The 25,989-nt window shown below is 42.0% G+C and overlaps 1 protein-coding gene across 1 annotated transcript in view; it reads right to left on the bottom strand.

Moving 5' to 3' along the window:
* The window catches only part of LOC124612628 (zinc finger HIT domain-containing protein 2), a 49,003-nt gene extending 27,177 nt beyond the window's left edge, over positions 1–21,826 (bottom strand). The window contains exons 1-3 of the mRNA XM_047140924.1: positions 21,344–21,826; positions 20,960–21,177; positions 9,448–9,619 (exon numbers count right to left, since the gene is read on the bottom strand). Coding sequence (XP_046996880.1) covers positions 9,448–9,619; positions 20,960–21,177; positions 21,344–21,375 — 422 coding nt within the window. The 5' untranslated portion in view covers positions 21,376–21,826. The remainder of the gene's footprint in view (positions 1–9,447; positions 9,620–20,959; positions 21,178–21,343) is intronic.
* Between the last annotated feature and the right edge of the window lie 4,163 nt (positions 21,827–25,989).

Genomic DNA, 25,989 nt, shown 5'->3' with positions numbered 1-25,989 from the left:
TCTGTAACTGTGGCTGATTGTCTGCTATAGACAGAATCTGTAGCTGAGTTGCTTCTCCTGGAATCAGCAACTGTAGCAGAGTTTTTCTCATGAAATCAGTAACTGTAACCAAGCTCTTTACTATGAGATCACATTCTTTGGCTCTGCCAATGAGCAACCGAACTAACATCTTCCAACCTAAAGTATACATTAAGATACACACTACAGATTAGGCTGTCACCACATCTTTCATTTTAAAAAAGTAGAAGAAAATAAGAAATTTGTGGGAGCAGCAATTTAAGGCAATATTTTATGGCCAAATGCAGCCACAAATAATCTGCAAAAAATACTGAATAGTTTCAGTTTTGTGACTCAACATCTGCTGTCTTTGTTTTCACTTTATCCAGCATCAGGCTGAATTGGGACAGTTATGGTATTTGTCCACTTTCCCCTATCTTTCCATCAGTCTTCTTCTTAAACTTGTCTTTACTGAATCAATCCAACTTCACCTCTGTCATTCATTTTGGTATTCTTCCATTCTCTTTACACATCCAAACCATTATAACCTGTTGTTCTCAATTCTCTCATTCAGCTTTTTGTTACAACTTCAAGTTGAACAAATATATTTCAAGGAAGACACAATACATGAAAGTCACAGATCAAGTTAACAGACTAAGACGTGTGTACACTTTAACAGCCAAATCATAACTGAGTCCGAGTCTAGCGGCCGCTGGCTGGCTGGCCGCTTAGGTGGCACTGCTGCTGCATGGCTGGCAGACAGTGCTGCATGTAGAGAACACGCATAACTGCACGGCGGCACTTTGAAAGATTGGCGAGTCACAACACTTTTCCCCCCTTTGAAGTTTTTCACAGGTCTTGATGGAGGTGGCCTGTAGATTGCTAACATCCATAGGTATTGTTTGACTGGTTGTAAAGTCTAGAGGAGGAGGCTTCCCGTGCAGACGGAAGTGTCCCCGATGATAACGGGTCGAGATGACAGGAGGCGTGGGAGCCGAATCTGCTGGGGCCCCGTGAACCAATCTGCCCGTTGTGGCAAGTCCGGTTGTTATAACAGGAGACTTGGGCGATGTGTCCACATCCGTAGGAGAGGGAGGCAAGTAGAGTTGCTCCGACAGATTATGGTCATCTGGTTCCTGCATGGGTATGTCTCCTAGTGGCATCAGTTCTTGTGCTGGCACCGATATGATGGTGAGAGGACTGCGTTGTGAGTAATGAGAGATTCCAGTACCCCAAGCGTCAGGTAGAGCCGAAAGTGGTGTAGTGGCATCCGGAACAGGCGTTGCTGGCACACGAGGCCGAAGCTGGTCCGAATGATGCACTGCAACACCGTGTCCATCTGGATTTCATACAGGCGTTGGCCACAGTGTCGTAAGATGCGGCCAGGACTCCATTTTGGCCACCTGCCATATCCCCGTACCCATACAAGGTCGTCGGCGGTGAACCGGCCAAGCGAAGGCACCTGCGGCCGTGAGGTTGAAGGTTGCAGAAGATGAAGTAGCGTGCGGGGCTGTTGGCCATGTAAGAGCTCAGCCGGGCTGTGGTCGCCCATGGGGGTGAAACGGTAGGAAGCCAGAAATTGGAGAAGCGCATCATCAGCAGCCGAAGAAGTCAGAAGTTTCCTCCTCTGAGCCTTAAATGTGTGGACCAGTCGTTCAGCCTCACCATTTGACTGTGGATGGAACGGAGGGGCCTTGACATGCATGACGTCATGATGGGCATAAAAATCCGCAAAATCAGAAGAGGCAAATTGCAGACCATTATCAGTAACAAGAGTAGAGGGAAGGCCTTCCAAAGAGAAAATGCGAGCGAGAGCATTGGTGGTTGCCGCGGTGGTAGGCGACGTGCAAGGGACAATGAAAGGAAAGTCAGAGTAGGCGTCAATAACAAGAAGCCAATAAGTACCTAAAAAGGTCCTGCGAAGTCAACATGAATACACTCCCAGGGTTTCTCAGGCAAAGGCCACGGTGACAAAGATGACTTCGGGGCAGCGGCCTGCGACGCACAAGGGCCGCAGGCAGCGACCATGTGTGCAATTTCAGAGTTGATGCCGGGCCAGTACACATGATGGCGCGCCAGAGATTTTGTGCGAGACACACCCCAGTGCCCTTGGTGAAGGTGGCGCAAGGCCGAAGCACGCAAAGACGCAGGTACCACAACACGCGACGAAGCATTTTCGGTGGAAAGGAGGATAACGCCATCCCGCCGTGAGGCGGTAACACAAAGCGTAGTAGTTCCGCAACGGATCAGAAGTCTTAGCGCACGGACGATCTGGCCAACCCTTCTGAATTCAGCGTAAAACCTGGGAGAGAGTAGGGTCAGAACCCGTAGCAGCCGCCAGCCAGTCCCCGGTGATGGGGAACCCGACCTACTGCTCGGCAACATCCAGATGAAAACACAAAAGTTTGTCCCTATCGAATGCCAGATCAGGACCCATGGGACGGCGAGACAGTGCATCAGCATTTGCATGTTGAGCCATTGGCCAGAAATGAATCTCATAATTGAAACGAGACAAGAAAAGAGCCCAATGCTGGAGGCGGTGTGCAGCCTTGTCGGGAAGTGACGTTGATGGATGAAACAAGGAAACAAGTGATTTGTGATCCGTAACAAGATGAAATTTGGATCCATAGAGAAAAACGTCAAACTTATGAAGAGCATAAATAATGGCCAAAACTTATTTTTCAATTTGGAAATAATTTTGTTGGGCATCCGTGAGCGTTTTGGAGGCATAAGCAATGGGTTGTTCAGAACCGTCAGAAAAACGGTGCGCAAGGACTGCGCCGACCCCGTATTGAGAGGCGTCTGTGGCAAGAACAAGATGCTGGCCAGGTCAATAAGTAGTCAGGCATGGGACCTGTTTCAGCATAGTCTTCAATTTCTGGAAAGCCGCATCGCATGTCGCGGACCAGTGAAAAGGCACGTTTTTATGCAACAGCCGATGCAATGGCTGAGCCACTGAAGCAGCAGACAGTAAAAACTTGTGATAGTATGCTATTTTCCCCAAGAAGGCCTGCAGTTCCTTAACAGATGTAGGGCGAGGAAGGACATCGATCGCAGCAACAGTTTGCTGAAGTGGACGAATACCATCCCGAGAGAGTTGAAACCCCAAGTACGTGATAGATGCCTGAAAAAATTTTGATTTCTGAAGATTACACTTAAGACCAGCAGTCTGTAAGACATGAAAAAGTGTGCGGAGATTTTGAAGATGTTCGTCAGTGGTGGAGCCAGTGACAACAATGTCGTCCTGGTAATTTATACACCCAGGGACAGTGAGCAATAATTGCTCCAAGAATCGCTGAAAGAGAGCAGGGGTGCTGGCAACCCCAAATGGCAATTGTTGGTATTGATAGAGGCCGAAAGGCGTGTTAAGGACCAGAAACTGCCGGGAAGCAGAGTCGAGAGGAAGTTGATGATAAGCTTCTGACAGGTCAAGTTTAGAAAAATACTGGCCTCCAGCAAGTTTAGTGAACAATTCTTCAGATCGAGGCATAGGGTAAGTGTTGATAAGGCATTGAGCATTTACAGTGGCTTTGAAATCGCCAAGAGACGAATATCACCATTTGGCTTAGCAACGACAATGACAGGAGAGGACCACTCACGGGAAGTGACAGGAAGCACGACCCCTGAAGCAGTGAGATGATCCAGCTCCCGTTTGACCTGATCACGAAGGGCCACAGGAATGTGCCTAGCCCAAAAAAACTTAGGCCGAGCAGTGGGTTTGAGCGTGATATGAGCTTTAAAGTCGTTTGCACGGCCTAACCCAGGAGAAAAAAGGGACAAAAATGTCGTCGACAAGGAATCCAATTGAGCATAAGGGATAGCAATAGAGACGATATTGACAGAGTCATCTATGGAGAACCCAAAACATGAAAGGCATCGAAACCAAAAAGATTCTCCGCGTTACTATGGTCGACCACAAATATGGGAACAGTGGAACGACAGATTTGTAAGATACCTCAGCATCAAATTGTCCCAAGAGAGAAATCTTCTGTTTATTGTAGGTGGTGGTGGTGGTGGTGGTTTTTGGGGGAAGGAGACCAGACAGCGAGGTCATCGGTCTCATCGGATTAGGGAAGGACGGGGAAGGAAGTTGGCCGTGCCCTCTGAAAGGAACCATCCCGGCATTTGCCTGGAGCGATTTAGGGAAATCACGGAAAACCTAAATCAGGATGGCCGGACGCGGGATTGAACCGTCGTCCTCCCGAATGCGAGTCCAGTGTCTAACCACTGCGCTGTTTATTGTAAGTCTGTAATTGCCTAGTGACAGGTGACAGGATTGGAGAACCCAAATGAAGATACGTCTGAGAACTGATGGCAGTGGCAGCAGAACCAGTATCCACCTGCATACAAACATCTCAACCAAGTATTTGGACAGTGAGGAATAACTTCCCTGAAAGGGAAGAAGTACAATTGACAGACAACACAGAATCAGAATCAGCGTCATGTTCATGAACATCATGTATGCGGTCGGATTTGCAAACGGATGACACATGACCCTTTTTTTTTTTGCATTTGTGACGCACGGCCCAACGTTGTGGACAATCTTCTCATGAATGTTTCGTAAAACACCGTGGACATGAAGGAAGTTGCCGTGGGTTTTGCTGCAGTTTCTTAGAGGTTTGTTTACAGTTAGGCCGAGGCTGCGCATGGGAGCGTAATGCGGCCACGTCGGGCGGCGGGGACACGCCACATGCTTCGTCAACATCGCACAGAGGTTGTATTTCCCCGACGTCACCCCATGCCTCTATTTGCACTCCAGCGGCGTGAGAAATTTCAATAGACTGAGCGATGGATAGGACTTCATCTAGAGTCGGATTTGCCAACTGAGGGGCATGTTGCCTAACTTCTTTGTCGGGCGCCGATCGGATAATAGCATCCCGTACCATGGAATCGGCGTAGGATTCTTTGTGAACTTCAGTAACAAATTGACACTTTCTACTGAGGCCGTGAAGTTCAGCAGCCCAAGCATGATAGGATTGATTCAGTTGTTTTTGACAATGATAAAAGGCAACACGAGAGGCTACCATATGCATTTGCTTTTGAAAATAGATGGACAGAAGTGAGCACATTTCAGCAAAGAACAAAGACACAGGAGCTTTCAAAGGAACCAATTGTGACAACAACCGATACATTTGAGGTGAAATCCATGAAAGGAACAGAGACTTACATGTTTGTTCGTCTGCGACATGAAATGCCAAGAAGTGCTGTCGAAGGCATTTTTCGTAATCAGACCAGTCTTCCGCCGTCTCGTCGTAAGGAGGAAAAGGATGTAGAGACAACGACGAGAGACGCCCCACATTTGATATCGCACCGAAATCACGAATCGCATTTGTGAGAAGCGATTGCTGTTCTATGAGACCTTGCAATAGTTGCTCTAAAGTAGCCATGGAAACATGTGGGTCAACGATGTAAAAGAAAAATCACTACCTCGTCGCCAATTGTTATAACTTCAAGTTGAACAAATATATTTCAAGGAAGACGCAATACATGAAAGTCACAGATCAAGTAAACAGAGTAAGACGTGTGTACACTTTAACAGTCAAAGCATAACTGAGTCCGAGTCTAGCGGCCGCTGGCTGGCTGGCCGCTTAGGTGGTGCTGCTGCTGCATGGCTGGCAAACAGCGCCGCATGTAGAGGACGCGCGTAACTGCGTGGCGGCACTTTGAAAGATCGGCGAGTCACAACACTTTTCTACCCAAATTTCACTCATAACATCTTCATTTCTCACTCTGTCTCTCCTTGTATTCCATAACATATTTCTTAGGAATTTCATTTCACCTGCTTGGTTTCTACTGTCCTCTCTTCTTGTCACTGTTCAGGTCTCCGATGAATATGTCAGCATGGGTATAAAGTATGTCTTGTACAGATATTCCTTACACTTCATTGGCATCTCCCTTCACCAGACTAAGCCCCTCACACATTGGCAAAATGGATTGCTCCGCTGTATTCTTTTCCTAACTTCTGCTGCTGTTCTCGCAGTCTGCATTATCACATTTCTCATCCACAATTTCAGTATCCAATCCTTAAATATTAATTCACCCTTTGCCTTCTTTCTCTCCTGTGGTTACCACCACCTTGTTTTTTTCCACTGTATTTAATTCCCTGCTTCTTGATTGTTTTTCATTTAAGATGTCTATTTGCTCTTTTACATCATTACTGTTGGTTCTCCACACCACAATGACATCAGCAAATAGCAATAACTTCATCTGCCTTCCTCTAAGTGCTTCCTTTGTCCCTCTCATGATTTCATCCATCACCATTATACATAATAAAGGTGACACCGTACTTCCTTGTCTCAACCCCATAACATTCTTAAACCAATTAGTTCTCTGAACTTTATCTGGGTACAGCTGAAGCTTTTGTCATACATTGATTCAAGAATTTCAATCGTTTGTTTTCCAGCTCAAGGTTCCCCAGATCTTTTCTCTTGAGACATAGTGGTATGCCTTCACCAAGTCACGAAATGTTATCACCAGGTCTTTTCTATACCCCCTATGACTTTTCATCAACTGTCTCATACCAAAGCTTGGGTCCACTGTTTATCTTTGTTGAAAGTCACACTGCTCCTCTACTAACTGCTCTTCAACTTTTTCTATCTATCTTTTTTTCTGCTGCTTGTGATATGAGTGCGATCACTCAGTAATTACCACATACTTTTCTGTCTCCATTCTTGAACACTGGAATTATTATTCCCATTCCACATTCTTCAGGCACACATTTGTGAATCCATATGCATCTTAGCAGTCTTCTTAACCATTGTAGCCTGGTAGGTACAACTGCCTTTATCATCTCTGCACCCACTTCATCTATCCCAGGTGTTTTCCCATTTTTATTCTTCTCCGTGCCAGTTCTATTTCTAACACTGTAATATCATATTTTTCTCTTCTTCCAGCCCCAGGTCTCTCTGCCATATTCTATTCCAATTTTCCAATTCTCTGCTGTTTCTCACATTTAGTAATTTGTCAAAGTACTTTCCATCTTTTCCTTATCACTTCCAGTTGCATTATTAGCTGTTCATCTAGTAACATACTTTTTCAATTTACATGTGAATTCCTCCCAGCATTTCCTCTTTTCTTCCAATACCACTTTTTTACACTTCTTTTTACTTTCCTGGTATTTCGATTTTCTTTCTTCCTTTTTATCCCTGTTCCATTTATACTATGCTTTCTCCTTGTCTTTTATTGCTTCCTTCACCTACTCATTCTATCAATGTGTCTCCTTGCCCTGCCAGACATTCTGCCACTACTGTTCTCCGCAGAGCTTTCAAATACATCTTTGAACCTACCACACTCTTCTCCTACATTCAGTGCTTTGGATTTTAAGCTTAATTAACCCTTGAGCTTTTCTTGTACCTTCCTATATTTTAGTTTCCACACTTTTATTTTCTTCTGCCTTCCTGCTTTTATTCCTTCTATTTTCCCCACCCTCATCTTTGAACCATTACCTGATGGTCTCCATCTAAAGCTTCTCCCAGAAGTACAGTTACATCTATCAGTTGTCTACGATTTTGATTTTCCGTCAGGAAGTAGTCAATGAGCATCTTCATGCTTCTCTCTTCCCACCAATACCCTGTTATCTTTTAGCTGTTTTTCTGCCTGAATCACATGCTGCCCTCAATCAAACCTGGTTTTTCACAAAAATCAACCAGTTTCTCTCCTTCCTCATTTTCTCTTGTCTTTCCTTTCCCAACTGGGCATTTACGCCATTCGTCACTATCGTTTCCACATTTGTAATTTCAGTCTTTAATTTTTTTAGGAATTTCTCGACGGTCTCCACTTTATTTCCTTTCCATGGTGCACATACTTGGATGAAGCCCTTCGCCTCACTACTTGTGCTCATCTGTATCATCACCATCCTACCACTTGTATATTCCACATCTTCCACGTATTCTTCTACGGATGGTATTTCTATTAAACTCATTCCATTTTTGGCCTCTCATCTGCCACGTCAAGAAAGTGTGTATCCTTTCCTCATTTTCCTCCTTCCTCTTCCTCTTCCCTTCCATTTGACTTCACTAAGTCACAAATTTCTACACTCCCCAAAGTTGATCTGCTCCTCTGCTTTCCCATGCAGCATCATAACATTAATGATGCCAACCTTCAATTTGTTGGTGACTAGTCACCCACTTCTCACAGGTCTCTCAGAATCCCAAAAACTGTGTGTCGCCTGCAAAGAACACCCTGACTGGAATGGTACTCAACTCAAAATCCATCACCTTTATTTTCATCTCTATTTAAAACTACATCTCCATTACCTACGCAAAACTGATGAGATGCCAATCCATGTACTGTAGAGGAAAAGACCCTAGCTGGCACAACCCTTTACTCCACTTTCTGACTTGAACCCATAATAAACACGTGTGAAAATTTGTCACATTAAGTTCGTAATACTTTAGCTTTATGTGTCTTTCTTTTCATATTGAATTCTCAAAAAACCACTGATCTGCAACTGAAAACTAGTTTATAACTGGACTCCATTTGTGGAGAGAAATCACCATGTCCCACTAATTCTAGTCCCATTTTGTGTCTTTAGGTGTACTAATTAGATTTGATTCTGTGTTTTCAATGAAGCAGTTCCATTGGGAAAAGAAATGAAGATAATGGCTTAATGACCAATCAACTACAAGTTCATTAGAGATGAAGCACAATCTCAGATAGGGCAAAGATGGGAAGGATATCAGCTATCTCCGCCTCAAAATAGCCACCCTGAATGAACATTCATTAATTCAGCTGACAATGTTTATTGTGAATATGATCTATGAAACATTAGCTAATGAACTATATAATCTGATCCATGGTACAAGCATAGGTAATTGCAGAGCATCCTCACCTTCCTAGCCACACAAAATCATAAACCTGTCATCTGGTTCAGATTAACTGATAATATATTCCTGGTTTGGACCAAGAGCCTAGACACATTTTACAATGTCAAGATTATCTCTTGTGCCTGTTTCACCTGGTTCTATGTGGTGGCCTCCTTCATTTTGGTGTTTTCGTAACAGCCATGTCATATATCAACTTCTGTAATTACTGCATACATTTTTACACGAATATGACCATGATACACTAACCACCTGTCTACTCTCATGAATTGCCACTACAAAACTGTGGTCAGGAGCAATGTGATATACCCAGTCACAGCTTACTACTCAATACAAACGGGCTGATTTCAATAGCCGTTTTGCAATCCAAGCTGCCTGGGTCATACTACCCATCAGCTTTTCTGAAACACTCACAGGACAGACAGAAAACTCCACATCTCTCTCTCGCTGTTTTCTAAGAAAAAAAGCTGAGGTACAGCGTTCAACTACATTTTATATGTGACTAGCCACTACTCATCACCTCTTCTATATCACAGGTATTTGGCTTTACTCAAGATTTTACATTAGAGGCTTAAGAATTTCTTTTATACACAGAGGTTACCATTTTTCCCAACTGTAAAAGACTTACCTGTAAGTCCACCAAGGTTCCCAGAGTGGCAAGACATCTGTAATATCGCCTTCTCTTACAAGAGCTTCAAATTCTTGTCGCTCGCATTCTGTGAGACACTTCCACACAGAATCAGCATCATCTAAGTCCACACCTTCAAGTCGTTCACTGAGATCACGTTCATCATCTGAGTCTGTACACACACCCAGAACAGATGATGAGAAACGCACAGCCTCACTCAATAAAGTAAATTAGCTGTTATGTACAAGATGTAAATAAAATATAAACTTTATTAGCCCGCCAGCAAGTTTCCATGCAGTAAAATTCTATTTAACAATATGACAAAAAATCCCAGTAAGTTTTGGTCCTATGTTAAATCACTAAACAGGTCAAAGCTAACTATCCACACACGTGGAGACCATAATGATATAAAAAAAAAGGATGTAAGAGAGATGGGTGTAACACGAAATTCCAATTTCCAAAATTGCTAGAACACTTGCCCGCGAAAGGCAAAGGTCCCGAGTTCGAGTCTCGGTTCGGCTCACAGTTTTAATCTGCCAGGAAGTTTCATATCAGTGCACACTCCGTTGCAGAATGAAAATCTCATTCTGGAAACATCCCCCAGGCTCTGGCTAAGCCATGTCTCCGCAATATCCTTTCTTTCAGGAGGGCTAGTTCTGCAAGGTTTGCAGGAGAGCTTCTGTAAAGTTTGGAAGGTAGGAGACGAGGTACTGGCAGAAGTAAATTTGTGAGGACAGGGCGCGAGTCGTGCTTGGGTAGCTCAGATGGTAGAGTACTTGCCCGCGAAAGGCAAAGTTCCCGAGTTCTAGTCTTGGTCCGGCATACAGTTTTAATCTGCCAGGAAGTTTCAACAAAAAGACTGTCCCAAATAGTAGCTTTTGGCCGGTAAGGCCTTTGTCAGAAGTAGACAGCAAACACACACATACACACTCAAGCAAACGCAACTCACATACACATGACCAGTTGCCTGAGACTACGGTCATGTATGTGTGAGTTGCGTTTGTGTGTGTGTGTGTGTGTGTGTGTGTGTGTGTGTGTGTGTGTGTGCGTGTGTGTTTGCCATCTAATTCTGACGGAGACTTACTGGCGAAAGCTATTATTTGTGACAGTCTTTTTGTTGTGCCTATCTGTGACTCAGCATCTCTGCTATATGGCGATTCCGTCCTGGACTTTCCATTGTTTCATTTCTCCTTCCGGTATTGTAATTATGTACATCACTGTTCTTTTTGAACTGTATTGGATTGTTTACAACAAACTTCTAGGCGGATATAAGTATAGTGTGAAGCAGTAGTCAGAATGCCAAACTCCTTGAACACATGTCTACAAGATGATCACTGGTGAGCACCACATAATTTTCTAACAGAACATTTTTGCACAATGAAAACTTTCTTTCTTAAAGATGAGTTACCCAAGAAAATTACTTCATATGACATTACTGAATGAAAATATGTCAACTTACTCTCCAAGATTTGCAATGATTCTAAGTGCAAATGTGGCTGAACTAAGTTGTTTTAGAAGTTCCAAAATGTGCATTTTCCAATTTAAGTTCTCATCAATATGGATACTAAAGGATTTTGAATTTTCCATCCTATTTATTATTTCCTCAGTATTCGTTAAACTTATCACTGGTGGAGCACGCCTAGAAGTGCATAACTGAATACATTGTGTCTTTTTAAAATTAAAGATGAGGTCATTTGCAGAAAACAAGTCAGTGATACTTTTGAGGACTCTGTTTACTATTTCTTCTTTTTCTGTATTTATGCTTGGATTGATAACAGTACTAGATATAGGAAACCCTGCATAGGATCAACGTTTGGTGCAGAGATCAGCAGTTGACCTTAAACATAGAAAAATGTACGTAATATACTGCACATAAACAGATAAAAAGACCCATTTCTGTATGACTATAAAGTATTTAGTGAAAAAAATGTAACATTAGGCTGTGGTAGTATTAACGACGACTTAAACAGGTATCTACAAGATGCAAGGTGTGTGAACCCTATACATCTTTCCAGCATTCATTTTGAACAGTGAAAGCTTTTTGTCTAAGGGAGGAGTTACCTCAAAATACACTGGTGTGCAAAACTTAAGGACAAAAACAATGTTTGCATGATGTGTCACTGCTAAGTAATGCAGCTCAATGAAACTACGACCATGCGTAGAAAGAACTACTACAATGTAGTACAGAAGGTAAATGACAGAAATATGTAATGAGACAAACAGAAATGACACTTTTATTCAGAGACAATAATCACACTGAAGTCAATGTGATTCATGACGGTTCCCTGGATACTGCAAAGAGAGGACATCATTCTTAATAGTGTGTGTGATCACCATGGACAACAATACATGCTCTGCAACCTGCTTTCATGCTGGCCACAAGGTTGACAACTGCTGGATAGTTGTTGGGGCATGTGTATGTGCTGTATTACATCTCCTCAATGCATCCCTCATGTGTTTGATACGATTTAAGTCAGCGGAATTATAAGGCCAGATCATTCAAAGGACATCATCTCGTTCCAATAGCTGCTCCACCTGCACTGTTTCATGCAGTTGCACATTGTTATTCATTAAAATTAAGTCAGGGCCGAATGCACATCTGCAAAGAAGCACATGGGGAATTACTAGTGTCGCAATATTAATATCACTGATGGGTGAATGTACCACATTCAGAGATCTTGAGGTCATTATGCCCATGCAGCATTATGCCTCCCCATTTGTCACCGAGGCCAAAAAATGATTGTGCTCCTGGGTGCATTACATTATCCCACCTCTTACCATACGGGGTATATAATGTACCCAGGAACATCGTGAAACATAACTGTTTTAGTGATCCAGGTGTTCCGGTGTGCGGACACATAATGCTGCACGGGCATACTGACCTCCAAATCTTTGAACACAATATGCTCACCAGTCAACATTATTGTGACGCTGTAGTCCTTCCCCATGTACATCTTTTCAGGGATACATTCGGTCCTGACTTCATTTTAGTGGATCACAATGTGCAAATACATCCAACAGTGCGGGTGGAAAAGTTCTTGGAACAAGAGGATATTCAGCAATTGGACTGGACTGCTGCCCATTCCCCCAGCTTATATCCCATCAAGCACAATTTGGATGCATTGGGGAGATGTACTGCAGCATGTCCTCATGCAACAACAACAACAACAACAACGCAGAAGTTGTCAATCGTGCTGATCAACAAATGGAACACCCTGTCACCAAAACCCCTTACCAAACATGTGGCCAGCATGAAAACGTGACATAGAGAATTCCTTGGCATCCTTGGTGGTTACACACCTTATTAAGAATGATGTCCTGCCTTTTGTTATGTCTAAGGGACCACCTGAATTACACTGACTTCAGTGTAATTACTGCCTTTGAATAAAAATGTCATTTCTGTTCCTCTCACTCCACATTTCTTTCAGTTACCTTCTCATACCATACTTTAGCAGTATGTATAGTAGAGATGTCGAGTTCATTATTCCATCCTGGATCTTCAATTGTTTAAAGATGGCCATAACTCAGATCTAGTGAACAATGTATGCCACTGGTGTATTTTTAGAAGTTTATGTCATATGTTATGTACAGGGTTACTACAAATGATTGAAGCGATTTCACAGCTCTACAATAACTTTATTATTTGAGATATTTTCACAATGCTTTGCACACACATACAAAAACTCAAAAAGGTTTTTTAGGCATTCACAAATGTTCGATATGTGCCCCTTTAGTGATTCGGCAGACATCAAGCCGATAATCAAGTTCCTCCCACACTCGGCGCACCATGTCCTCATCAATGAGTTCGAAAGCATCGTTGATGCGAGCTCGCAGTTTTGGCACGTTTCTTGGTGGAGGAGGTTTAAACACTGAATCTTTCACATAACCCCACAGAAAGAAATGGCATGGGGTTAAGTCGGGGGAGCGTGGAGGCCATGACACGAATTGCTGAACATGATCTCCACCACGACCGATCCATCGGTTTTCCAATCTCCTGTTTAAGAAATGACGAACATCATGATGGAAGTGCGGTGGAGCACCATCCTGTTGAAAGATGAAGTCGGCGCTGTCGGTCTCCAGTTGTGGCATGAGCCAATTTTCCAGCATGTCCAGATACACGTGTCCTGTAACATTTTTTTTCGCAGAAGAAAAAGGGGCCGTAAACTTTAAACCATGAGATTGCACAAAACACGTTAACTTTTGGTGAATTGCGAATTTGCTGCACGAATGCGTGAGGATTCTCTACCACCCAGATTCGCATATTGTGTCTGTTCACTTCACCATTAAGAAAAAATGTTGCTTCATCACTGAAAACAAGTTTCGCACTGAACGCATCCTCTTCCATGAGCTGTTGCAACCGCGCCGAAAATTCAAAGCGTTTGACTTTGTCATCGGGTGTCAGGGCTTGTAGCAATTGTAAACGGTAAGGCTTCTGCTTTAGCCTTTTCCGTAAGATTTTCCAAACCGTCGGCTGTGGTACATTTAGCTCCCTGCTTGCTTTATTCGTCGACTTCTGCGGGCTACGCGTGAAACTTGTCCGCACGCGTTCAACCGTTTCTTCGCTCACTTCAGGCCGACCCATTGATATCCCCTTACAGAGGCATCCAGAAGCTTTAAACTGCGCATACCATTGCCGAATGGAGTTAGCAGTTGGTGGATCTTTGTTGAACTTCGTCCTGAAGTGTCGTGGCACTGTTATGACTGACTGATGTGAGTGCATTTCAAGCACGACATACGCTTTCTCGGCTCCTGTCGCCATTTTGTCTCACTGCGCTCTCGAGCGCTCTGGAGGGCAGAAACCTGAAGTGCGGCTTCAGCCGAACAAAACTTTATGAGTTTTTCTACGTATCTGTAGTGCGTTGTGACCATATGTCAACGAATGGAGCTACAGTGAATTTATGAAATCACTTCAATCATTTGTAATAACCCTGTACATGAAGTCTGGTATGTTTTTATTTATATGTTTTAGTAGTGAATGCCTATATACATTTTGTTTGTAATGTGTCATCTATTTCTTGTGGATGGTGGCTTAGATCATGTTGTTAGCTAGAATTACTGGTGGAGATGGTGATCCATTGAGGAGAACAGTGTTTTGAATTGTGTTGTACACAAGACCTAGAGGTAGATTTTTTATGTGACTGCAGTCACGCAAATGATCTGTAGCATAACCTGAGAACTAGGTTACAATGGAACGTGACAGTTGGATGAGAGATAATGATGCTAACATGTATCACAACAATGATAGGAAGCTATTTTTGTTATTTAAGATTGTGGTGAGTGATCTGTAGTGTGTAGCCCAAGGCCTGAGTTATGCTGGAAGATGACAATTTGGTTCTTAGTTGGCGAAGCTAACAAATGTGTCATGAAAATTTTTTATTTACGCTACTATGATCAAACCCATATTATCCTAATAATAAGTAAAAAGTGCTAGTTTGCTTTTGTTCTACAGTATTTCTTTTATTGTGTTAACTTGCTTTTGGCTTACAAGACCATCTTCAGACATTTACTGCCAATTGTCACTAAAGATGCTAAAATGACATAGAAAAAGAAGTTACACATCTAGATTGGAGCAGAAATGTACAGTAAATAACATCTAGCAGTGTGGTGGCAATGCAATGTAACTGATTTAGGTTTTCTGTGATTTCCCTAAATCACTCCAGGCAAATGCCGAGATGGTTCCTTTGAAAGGGCACAGCCAACATCCTTCCCTAATCTGATGAGATCAATGACCTCGCTGTCTGGTCTCCTCCCCCAAACAACCCAACTCCATTTTCAATTATTTATTGCACAAGAACCAAACATTGTACAGATATCATACATACATCATTTTAAAGAGAAACTCTGAAAGCTATTTTTCATTTATACTGCCACGGCGTAGTTTGGTAATATGCCGACAGTCAGAAAACATGGCGAATTCAGGTGCAGAGCGAGCTTTCTTTCATGAAATGGCCTCCCCAATCACCAGATCTGGTGTATGTACCACCTCTACCACGTGATGTAGCAGAACTCCGGGAGAGAATACGGGAAGCTACTGTCACAGTCGACGATGCCGTGCTGGGATGGCTATGGCAAGAATTCGATTACCGCACTGACGCTTGCTGGGTCACCCATGGTTAGCATATCAAATGTTTGTATAAAAAGCTTTCAGAGTTTCTCTTCAAAATGCGATATGTATGACATCTGTACAATGTTTAGTTCTTGTGCAATAAATAATTGAAAGTGTTCCAGGACTTTATGTACACCCTGTATTAATAAGCATAACCAATAAAATAATATAAAATTAGTACCTGTTAAGGCTACTTCAAGAGGTATAAAATATGAAGAGTGATACAAAAACCAATTAAAAGAAAGAAATATCAATGTAACTACAGATTATGTCAGGAACTTATGCAATATCAATAAGATAAGACAGAAATGAATAAATGCAGGAAAATGGAGCAGTGTGAAGGAACATACAGTAAATGCATCTTTGAGAGTGTGGTGATACTGCATTTTAAAAAGTAAAATGATGAACAATATACAAATTAAAACAGAGCAAGCAGGAAAAACATTAAAACTATACTCGAAATTGTGTCTTCATAACAGTTTGGATTAAATAAATGAAACAAGTAAAATAAAAATAGTACTTGGTAAGACAACTTCAAGAGGTATTAAACATGGAAAGTTATATAAGTACCAGTTAAAGGAAGACTTAACGACAGTCTATATGTATTACATACAGCACTTCAATAAAATAAAAGAACTCGATGAATAAATGAAAATGGGGGAATATGTAGCAACAGACAGTGTGGGAAATAATGAAAAATTAAGAGGATTATGTGAAGTTTAGGAGAGAGGAAGTGTTAAGCTGTGTCTGGTTATTCAAGATTAGATCTGGACTGTGAGCTAGATGACTTCCAGGGCTTCCAGCAGACTTGAGTTTTTGGCCTTTGTTTGCTAAGTGAAGGGCTTGGGACTCTGGCTGGTAGTTGTGACCATCACTCAGTACATCCTCAGCAAATGTGTAGTCAGAATTCTGCAACCTCTAGCTGAGTTCATGTTCAGGCAGCATAGATGCTATGTCTATGCCAGACTGGCCGATGTAAAACTTGTCACAATCCGAACATGTAATTTTGTATACCCCACTGTTGGCTAATAACAGGATCTTATCTTCACTACTGAAAATATACTGGGCTCCAGTGCTCTTAACGTTGTGGGAAAGCCTATCTTACTATGGTTTGCTATTTTCAAGTTTTTAACATGTTTGAAACTGTTAAAAACACAAACATTCCTGAAACTTCCTAGCAGATTAAAACTGTGTGCCGGACCAAGACTAGAACTCGGGACCTTTGCCTTTCGTGGGCAAGTACTCTGCCAACTGAGCTACCCAAGCACGACTCACGCCCCGTCCTCACAGCATTACATCTCCCAGTACCTCGTCTCCTACCTTCCAAACTTTACAGAAGCCCTACTGCGAACCTTGCAGAACTAGCACTCCTTAAAGAAAGGATACTGCGGAGACATGGCTTAGCCACAGCCTTGGGGATGTTTCCAGAATGAGATTTTCACTCTGCAGCGGAGTGTGCGCAGATATGAAACTTCCCAGTAGATTAAAACTGTGTGCCGGACCGAGACTCGAACTTGGGACCTTTGCCTTTCGCGGGCAAGTGCTCTTCCAACTGAGCTACCCGAGGATGACTCATGCCCCGTCCTCACAGCTTTACATCTGCCAGTACCTCGTCTCCTACCTCCCAAACTTTACAGAAGCTCTCCTGCGAACCTTGCAGAACTAGCACTCCTGAAAGAAAGGATATTGCAGAGACATGGCTTAGCCAGAGCCTTGGGGATGTTCCCAGAATGAGATTTTCACTCTGCAGCGGAGTGTACGCTGATATGAAACTTCCTAGTAGATTAAAATTGTGTGCCGGACTGAGACTCTAACTCGGGACCTTTTCCTTTTCCAGGCAAGTGCTCTGCCAACTGAGCTACCCAAGCACGACTCACGCCTTGTCCTCACAAATTTTCTTCTGCCAGTACCTTGTCTTCCACCTCCCAAGCTTTACAGGAGCTCTCCTGCGAACTAGCACTCCTGAAAGGAAGGATATTGCGGAGACATGGCTTAGCCACAGCCTGGGGGATGTTTCCAGATAAATACGTTTCTTTATATATTTACTTTCCAAGGTAGGAGACGAGGTACTGGCAGATGTAAAGCTGTGAGGACGGGGCGTGAGTCATGCTTGGGTAGCTCAGTTGGCAGAGCACTTGCCCGCGAAAGGCAAAGGTCCCGAGTTCGAGTCTCAGTCCGGCACACAGTTTTAATCTGCTAGGAAGTTTCACATCAGCGCACACTCCACTGCAGAGTGAAAATCTCATTCTGGGAACATCCCCAAGGCTGTGGCTAAGCCATATCTCCGCAATATCCTTTCTTTCAGGAGTGCTAGTTCTGCAAGGTTCGCAGGAGGGCTTCTGTAAAGTTTGGAAGGTAGGAGACAAGGTACTGGCAGATGTAAAGCTGTGAGGACAGAGTGTGAGTTGTGCTTGGGTAGCTCAGTTGGCAGAGCACTTGCCCGCGAAAGGCAAAGGTCCCGAGTTCGAGTCTCGGTCCGGCACACAGTTTTAATCTGCTAGGAAGTTTCATATCAGTGCACATTCCGCTGCAGAGTGAAAATCTCTTCCTACAAACATTCCTGTTCAAAATTCCTTATTCCCTTGGAGGTCCCATTAGTTTGTCAGATTTTATTTTTCTAATGTTTTTGTGTTGATAGTGACATCTATATGGTTGTTTTGTAAGGCTCATAACTCTGCCAAGTAAACAAAGCTATCATCTACTGAGGCAATCACAGTAATTAACCCCTGTTATTCTTGCATCAAAAATAATGGAAACCAAACATTCTATCAGGGCTATATTTCTCTTTCAATTGCAGTTTCTGTCTTTCTATACTTTACATCAAAAATTATGTTCACTGATAATGCGGTACTTTCAAGGATATAAAAGTGGACAAGCTGTTTTCTTTAAAGATAACTCATTTGTACAAAACTAGTTAATTTCTTTCACAAATAATTTATTATTCAGTTCTGCTGTTGCTTTGTTACTCAGTTAGACAACAATAACTGCATCACCTGCAAAAAGCAGCACATATTACTGCATTATGACTCACATTGAACAGCAATAACTGACCATAAAGAAATGCCTGCATCACATTTTTCACATAATTTTAAAAAAAGTAGGACTTGGTTATTGAAAATACTTGTTCCGCATTAAGTCTTTCACAAAGCTCTCATTACATCTGAAAGACATAGTTTTATCCTCTAAGGTCTATTGGGAGTGTCTATACCACACAAGGCACAAATATACTTTTGAAGCTTTTTTTACAGCTTTTCGCATTACTTTAACATGGTGACATTAATGATAAACATAACATCTGTGCTATGTTGTAATTTCAGTCTTGGACCAAATCACCAAAACCCTGAAAATGTAGTCAGAATATTGTCCACCTAGTCTTAAATTAGATACAGTGGTGTACTCATAACATGGTGTATTTGTTTCTAGCTGCAATGCAAGAACCAAGATTTACATTTTTACCAGTTTCCACAATGCAACGGACTTAAGAGTGGATTGACAATGCATGACATTGGTGTTTTCTTCGAAGTGTGATGGCATATGTGGTGTCACCGCCAGACACACTTGCTAGGTGGTAGCCTTTAAATTGGCCGCGGTCCATTAGTATACGCCGGACCCGCGTGTCGCCACTGTCAGTGATAGCAGACCGAGCGCCACCACATGGCAGGTCTAGAGAGACGTACTAGCACTCGTCCCAGTTGTACAGCTGACTTTGCTAGCGACGCCACACTGACAATTACGCTCTCATTTGACGAGACGATAGTTAGCATAGCCTTCAGCTAAGTCAATGCTACGACCTAGCAAGGCGCCATCACCAAGTTATATTGAGATGATAATACTGTATCAACAAGACCAATGTTAAGTATTCCAGAAGCTACGTACTTTTCTTTATAGTATTCATTACGTATCCTGTTTCAGACCTCACGCCAGCCTGCGTGAGTTTAAGTGCGTGCCTTTCGGCTTCCTCTCATTGTGTCTAGGCTGTCTTGTCTAGACACAACAGCATACATCACACACCTGGTGTCAGCAGTTTTATTTACCGCTTGTGTTCAACATCATTAGGTTCACTTGTGAGTGGTACCTTAAATTGTGTTATACACTAGAACAGTTTAGGTCTAGTGGACATCTTAAAATGTACTGAAGATAGTGATATTGCCATTATGTTTTGCACACTTTTTTGTCTAGGTTAAAGTGGAAGGTAATATTTTGATTGAGAATTGGCAAAGCAAATTAATATTGGATGACAAATTTATGTTTTACATCATCTGTATCCTACAGTTACAATTACATCTCTGATGGAAGTATCTATTTTTCCAAGCTTATTTGACATTTTCAAATTTTTAATATACTTCAAAGCATTAATAACAGGAACATCCCCTTTCAAAACCACTATTACCATTGAGGTCTCCTTGATTTTTTTTTTAAACTGATAGTAACAGAATCATCATTGGTTGTTCCTTGAAGCATGTATCCACACCACGTTAATGACATCATCAGTCAGTTGACACAGTTTTGCATTGTTTAACAATCCCATTAATCTTTATTTAATTCTTTTAGAGTATCTTTGCAAAAATTTTACTGAGAGCAGCAAAAATAGAAAGTTATTGGGTCAGTTCTCCGTATGTAAATAGAGAATAGGAAAAAATAGATCAGTGGCTCAATTTGCATCCATTGCTAAGAAACATTATTTTGCAGGCTAGCATGCTATTACATATTGAATGACGTGTTCCCATGGTGGTGAATGTAACCCTACCCACAGTAATAACAGCACCTGAGGAAGCAGCACATTAAGGCAGAAATGGTAACATGTAAGTAGATAATACAATAGCCAATATAATATAAACTAATGAACAATAATTTGGACATGGCACAGATTCAGTGTAATGAGATTAGATAATGGATAAGGGGTGGGAAAGGGCAATGAAGTAAAAAAGCAGCAAGTGTGTAAAGCACAAAGAAGAAACAACAGTGTGAGGTGGTTGGGTTTAAAAGACCGATTGAAAACAAGTATCCCTGAGCTATTCATAACAATTATAGACTGACAATCAGAAAAGATAACTGTTACAAACATGGTAGGCCATAGGTGGAGTTCAGAACTTTAGGTTTGTGAGCAACTATATAAACTGGCAATTAATACACTTGATTTCGAAATAATTGAAGAATGATTAACATTCACTTCAAGATTCAATAAGCATCATACAACAAAAACTGTTATTTACTTGGGCTTTTCAGTAGCACAAGGAAACATGATCCTTAGATGCAAAGGCGCCGTAAGAGTTTATTTAAATAAATCGACGCTCTCCACAAACATTCAAAACACTTCGCTCTACACTTATTTCTGTCTTATTCGACTGCTATGACACCTTTTCTTCCATCTGATAATAAAAACATATTAACTGCGCAAAAACCTACCCAATTCATCCTGTTCTTCCGTTCGCATCCTAGAAAGTATTTCCAGCATTTTTCTTTGCCCTTCAGGATCATCGTTTTCCAGTTTTAGTTCCCGTAGAACACTTTCCTTATAAAATGTTTCAGAGCACCCACTATGTGTATCTGACTGATAACATTGGACAGAGCAAAACGAAATATTGCACCGCGGACACATGTACTTCCCTGCACAGCGATTACATCTAGAAATGGAAAGCTTTTTTAACATATGATATAATAATTAGTAACTATTTTAAAGACGAAGTTGGAAACTAATTTCACCAGTAACACTGATGTTCCGATCCATTTGTTTACTTTAAACGGGGCATTTCAGTAGTAATATTAATTTTCTAGACTTAACATGCTTACATCTGACATGAATTTTGATTGGTTTCCTCCATGACGAGCAATAATTAAATTACAGTTTCGAAGCAAACCCCGTTAACACTGCAGGACTACCTACAACTTGCTGCCCATAAACACTCAACAACGTAGTGTCGAACTGCACTCATATTCAAGGACTTTCACAAATGACATTAAGGTTGAGGTGGCATTATATTGGGTGTCTGCACTTTTATTTACATCTCCAATGTACAATACAATTCGGATGGAACACAAAACTGAAAACTACATTGTGAAAATTACAATTCTATACATCTTTTCTGGAACAGTGTTGCCAAAGCAATTCAACCAAGTTTTCAATTCGTGTAGCCTCCACAGTCCACACGCATTCCAAACTTGCACCAGCCTAGCTGCTAGTGATTTTGGTCACTGCCACGTTCCGTCATCAACGTGTGCCCGCAAAGGTTGAGAGTCACTAAACTGTTTTGAAATCCAAGCGTATTTGTTGATATGGACTTTGACGACACGGTCATTATTTACGAACGCATTAAACGTAAAATCAAATATCGTAAGAAAGAACAGTAGCTTCATTCCACATGGAGCGACAAACTAATAAGCGGAAACTTTTACACTGTTTCATAAATTTGACAACATCCAAAGAATTTTTTTTAATGTTTTCATATTATTGTTGAACATTCAGACGAATTACTTTGCATTTTACCTGCCGTAACATACAAAAAAAAAAACGAACTTTAAATTGCCTGTCTCAGCTGAACATAAGTTTTCCCTAGCACTTCAAAATATTATGCGACCTATTTCTGGTCCTCCTTTAATTTACATAGTTATGTCTGAAGAGTTCTTCAAATCATTGTCGAAAAATGCTGGCCTTTCTTCACTTCTTCTACATGAATATCATTATCGCTATCGTCTTCATGCACAGTCACGATTGGAAAGACGTTGATGCCGTGTTTGCATCTAAAAAACAAAGAGAGATGGGGCCTCTCCACGCCCGCACCAACGTGGTGACCAAACCAAAAGTTCTACTGTCACCTCCTTCAACATGTTAGTAGTCTAATCAGTGGATCTCAGGATGCTGGGCTGTGATTTTATCCGTGCATCTGGGTAAGATTGCGCATTAACATGGTCCATCAGGTGATAGATTGTGGACGAAACGCGAATGAGGGTAGTGATTTGAAGAGCAGAGGGAAAAAAGTGCCAAGACTCGTGCCGAGGGAAGAAACCTCTGCGACAGTGGGATGGGTAGTAAGAGCAGTAGTGGCTTACTAGCTGCGATAGTTCATGCAAGGTTGGGTTTGTTAGTGTGGGTATCATGCATCATTACTGTGGCAGGAGATGACGATGTATCCCAGTTTGCTGTAGCCGCTGCATTCCTGGAACAGTCAAGATCGTTATATATTAGTGAGAGATCGGCCATAGATCATCCCATGGTGTAATGTATGGTACGGCTTCCCTGCGTGGTGCCAGTTTTTCGACAGGTGTGGTCCAATTGGATATCCAGTAATGGTGGCGGATAAACAGGAGCTTACCTGTACTGTTGTGTTTGCGTGTACTTGACCATAGATTTTAGGTCCTTGCAAGTATGTTTTTTGGTCTATTATTTTTCCATCTACGGTTGTGGTCGTAGTTCCACAGATTCAGAACGAACGGGTTCTGCAGATGTCTAGAGTTTCTGTATAGTCTTGTGGTGAGTTTGTGGATTACCTCCGTGAGAGTCTCAAATCTGTATTCCCGGTGAAGATCAGCAATGCATGTGTATCGTGGAGCATTGCTTATGATTTTGTGTACCTTGTTTTGTATGATCTGCAGACGGAGGAGGCATGTGGGCGCAGCGTATCCCCAGACAAGGGCTGTGTACATCATCAGGGGTCGAATAAGTGTCATGTACATGGACCTCGACACCCGTCTGTTCAGTGTGCTATGCCTTTTGAACATAGGGTAGAGCTGTTTGAGCCTTGCGCTTGCTCTGTTGGTCATGTGTTGTATGTGGTCCCCCCAGAGTAATTTCTGGTCCATCCAGACACCAAGGTATTTGACTTTCTCACGGAAACGTATTGGGCGTGCAAGTAGTGTTATTGGTCTGCAGTCTCGATGTTTCCACAGTTGCTTCGGTCTTCGAGTGAATAGAATGGCTTCGCACTTGTCGATGTTTACTCTAACACGCCTTTTCTCTAACCAAGGCTCAGCCACTCTGAGTGCGGTCTGTAATCGTGATGTAATGTTTGATGGTTTCAAATCTTGTGCGAGGATAGCAGTGTCGTCAGTGTAGATTGCCATCGTTGTGTTGTGTGTGTGGTAGGGAGATCATTTATGTAGAGGTTAAACAGCAGGGGCCCTAGGATGCTTCCTTGGGGTACTCTCACATGTATATCATGCGTGTTGATTGTTTTCCCTGCACATCGGTGTTGAAACTCCTGTCTGTGAGGTATGTGTGTATGAGACGCACCAGCCCGTCGGGGAACCCTGCATCGCTGAGTCTGCAAATGAGAATGTTGTGCCATAGATGGTCGGAAGCTTTTTCTATGTCCAGGAACACCACCCCTGTTCCTTTGTTTATGTTGAAGCCATGTGTTATATGTGCGACGACCCATAAGAGTTGTTGTGTTGTGGAGTGGTGATTCCTGAAACCGAATTGCTCCGGTTGCAGGATGTGATTTGTTATGTAATGCCTAGTGATGTGTTTGAGGCTCACCTTCTCAACAATCTTGCTGAGCGAACTCAGAAGACTGATGTGTGCGGGGCCAACGAGATATACGGGCCCTGCAAGGAACTTGTGACGTCAGACTAGTCGGCTTTTTCTGCCACACTTCGCGAACGCTCCGCTCCGTGCAGTACCCAAGGGAAATAAATTTCTAACTGAAAACATATCCACTAAAGGTCTTGCTTTTGTCATGTGCTGTCGAGAAGCTGCAGGAATTGAAACATGCTGTCAAGAATTATTAAACTCGTCTAAAATAGTTACGTGCTCCCTGCCAGTCACGGTTGCTGGCACTCGTAAGACCTGCAGTGTCACGTGCTGTGGCATACGCGCCACGGCCAATCTTTCTCGTTGCTTCCTTTACGCGTGACTGAGTCGATAGTCGGAAGGCAAATGGGGAGTGGAGAATATACGAAGAGCAACAATTTTGTCACCAATGCGTACACAATTATCAAAACATAACAACGTAGGGAAAATTTTGTCATGGGCTTGTTAGCAAGTTGGCAAACGAAAGTGTAACCCAGTTGTCAAACTATAACATGCATGCATCTACATATCTATCCACAGACTGGTGGACAAATGTGACGAAACAGTCACGATGACAAAAATTACCCGTGTTAGTCACAAGTACCAAGTTGTGTGTCCACATGCAAAGTAAACTCGCCGGTGCATCCCCCACAACCACACCTGCCACCCAATTGAACTGAGGAAGCAATGAAGCACCCCATTTGTTCCCTGTCAAGCAAGATAAAGTGACACTAAGAATAAAAGCCATTTAACTTAAGGCCATTTCACACTGACCGTCAACAGAACTGAAGACGACGTAATTGTAAAAGTTTGGCTTATTCACAACCTAGGAGTTAAATTTTAAATCGTAGCTCATACCAGAAATAACTTCAACACAAACGTCGCTTCAATTAGTCAAATACTAAGAGGAAAAAAATAAGCTTACAAGATACCGTCACTAATACAAAAAGCTGGAATATAGAATTAAGCTATTATCATTGTAAAAGTATTTCTTATTCACAACCTAGGAGTTAAAATTTTAAATCGTTACTCACACCAGAAATTATTTCAACACAAACATCACTTGGCTGAGTCAAGTACTGAGCTGAAAAAAATGAGCTTACCAGATACCATCAATGATACAAAAACTCAGAATACAGAATTGAGCTGCTATCAATGATAAGTATATTAAAGGGCAAAGCAAAATCGTAATGGATGGTGTTGACGAAGTTTTATGGCAGTCTACTGAGAGATGAAGCAATAGAAAAAACGTTATCCAGACGTTTCAAAAATAGACAGTTATTTGCGTCAGAAAATACATACATACAAACACATCAAACAATATTTAGAAGAGACACATGTTACATTTATTTTTCTACTTCAATAGCGATAAATTTTTCATTGTTAAAGAAGTTTGTAAATGAAAACTGTTTCATTCATTCCTACTCTTATTTATGTATAGAGTAGGCTTTTTCTTTGTTCGAATGTCGTAAAACGTAAACAGTTTTTTTTCGGTTTTTGGTATGTGACCGTTTTTGTGGAAGAACACTCATAGGAAGAAATATATAAAACTCCGTAGAACTTTCGCAAAGTGCTAAAAAAACAAAGCAAACAAAAATAAAGACCAAGAAGAAACAAAAGCATAATATCCACTGCCTAACTTGAATGGGCTTAACAAGAACAGTTTAACTTTCGACGTTAGCAGAAGACGATACTGCCTCCTCGACCAATGTCAAAACCTTCTTCTCGTGGAGTCTTGACACTGATACCCATTCCGTTGACAGCCTGTGTGGATGCCGTCTTTTGAAATGATTTGTGGAATGTTTTGACGTTATATTTCGTCAAATAGGCACATGCACCTTCTGCCCTCAACATCACACACCTTCAGAAACTCCTATTAGGTGGAGTTGCTCTTAATCTTTTTTCGTTCGTTCGAGAGAAGGAGGTTACA

Source organism: Schistocerca americana, chromosome 4 (assembly GCF_021461395.2).
Source record: "Schistocerca americana isolate TAMUIC-IGC-003095 chromosome 4, iqSchAmer2.1, whole genome shotgun sequence".
In the NCBI taxonomy this organism is placed as follows: domain Eukaryota; kingdom Metazoa; phylum Arthropoda; class Insecta; order Orthoptera; family Acrididae; genus Schistocerca; species Schistocerca americana.
This window is presented reverse-complemented; position numbering and strand designations above follow the sequence as displayed.